At 49.3% G+C, this 1,453-nt stretch overlaps 1 protein-coding gene across 1 annotated transcript; it reads right to left on the minus strand.

Annotated features, from left to right (window-relative positions):
- Positions 1-1,079: 1,079 nt before the first annotated feature.
- On the minus strand, positions 1,080-1,453 carry F4807DRAFT_460858 (uncharacterized protein; the record flags this gene model as incomplete). Its single annotated transcript, XM_048001591.1, has 2 exons — positions 1,080-1,110; positions 1,203-1,453. The coding sequence occupies 2 exons, from the start codon at positions 1,451-1,453 to the stop codon at positions 1,080-1,082; spliced, it is 282 nt and encodes a 93-aa protein (XP_047853684.1).

Below are 1,453 nucleotides of genomic sequence, written 5' to 3' on the forward strand. Positions count from 1 at the left end.
CCGTATCCGCTATACTGCTAATAATAATGCCTACTTATGTCATTGTTGGTCCCTCTGCCCCGGTGCCTGCTTTCCCCCCCGCCAAGCCCCTCGAAGAAACGTCTCGCTCGCAACAGTCCGTCTTGGTACGGAATGCCGTATTATTGCCTTTTCCTTGGCCGCTCTTTGTAAACCATAGTAGGTATGACTGGTGCTGACGACACAGCCATCGCCAGATATATGTGATGAAGAATATGGGTGTCATTCATAGGTAGATCCGTCCACACTCTTTCGTCTGATCATATAATAGTTGTCTAGAAGGTCCGCGATGTGTTTCGAAAAGCAAGGGAGGGGCAGGCAGGCTTGTCACTGCTAGCCAATCAGGAGTTGCGCTGAGACCTTCTAGAGCGAATTACGCGATGCGGAAATGCACAAGGTGATCGAATGTACGCTTTCCAGGCATCGCCCGTTATTACTCTTACTATTTGAGGATGTTGTACGCGGTCCCCATTCCGCTGGAACACGTCAAAGGGAAAGGAGGGATGTAAGAGGGATGTGACTTATGCCCTGGACATACATACATGCTCTACTATTACACTAGTGCGCATGGCTGACTGGGCCGCTGACTGCAACTACGTATAGGTTGTGCCACACATATTCGCGCAAATGGGAAGAAGCATAGGTAGAGAGCTGTGGGAACACATGTTTTCTGTGTCCCGCATGTGAAAACCGAACCGTTCTATTTCGAATTCTGGAATACAGTATACTATTTGAGCTAGACTGCTAGTAGAACGGCACGATGCCAAAATCTTTCCCGCCCATTACAAGGGAGAGATAGGAATTCAATCTCCCGCAGATAGCCGCCAAGAAACCCAAGATTCAAGGTCGCACTCATAAGGTGTGTACCATAATGTTATAGGGAAAGTTTGCAATTCAGGTAAACCTATCCTATCCACCCAATACCCATTCCCAAGCCAGTATCCATTGCCCGCCTAAGACCCTTAGAACGCCACGGAAATCAAAAGAACATGGAGCCAAGGGATTAAGCCTCCCTCCATTTAGTTGAACGCTATTGTGCAGATCGTATCGTAACAACTTTTTTAGTAGTCGGTCATGTCGTTAAGCTTTTCTCTAGTGCTTATAGAAAAGAGGGAAAAATGATGAGACGAAAAAATGGTTGGAAATTTATCCCAAGAAAGTTTTTTGTGTTTGAATTTTTTTACTCGGTGACGGCGACCTCGTGGTAGTCTTCCTTGTGCTCGCCTGGGTGCTCGCCGTAGTGGACGGGGCCCAGCTTTAGGAAGCGTAGGCTGCCGGAGCTAGCGGAGCTGCTCTGGCTGGAGCTGCGACGAGGGTGCGAGGCGGGCTTGATGCTCTCGACGGTGGGGTACGAGGAGGAGGTCGTAGGGGCGAGAGACAGGAACATCTGAGGCTGGCTCTTGCGAGCTTGTTGAGCAATGTTCTGGGCAGGCAT

This window comes from Annulohypoxylon truncatum, assembly GCF_022578515.1.
Source record: "Annulohypoxylon truncatum strain CBS 140777 unplaced genomic scaffold F4807scaffold_18, whole genome shotgun sequence".
Classification (NCBI taxonomy): Eukaryota; Fungi; Ascomycota; class Sordariomycetes; order Xylariales; family Hypoxylaceae; genus Annulohypoxylon; species Annulohypoxylon truncatum.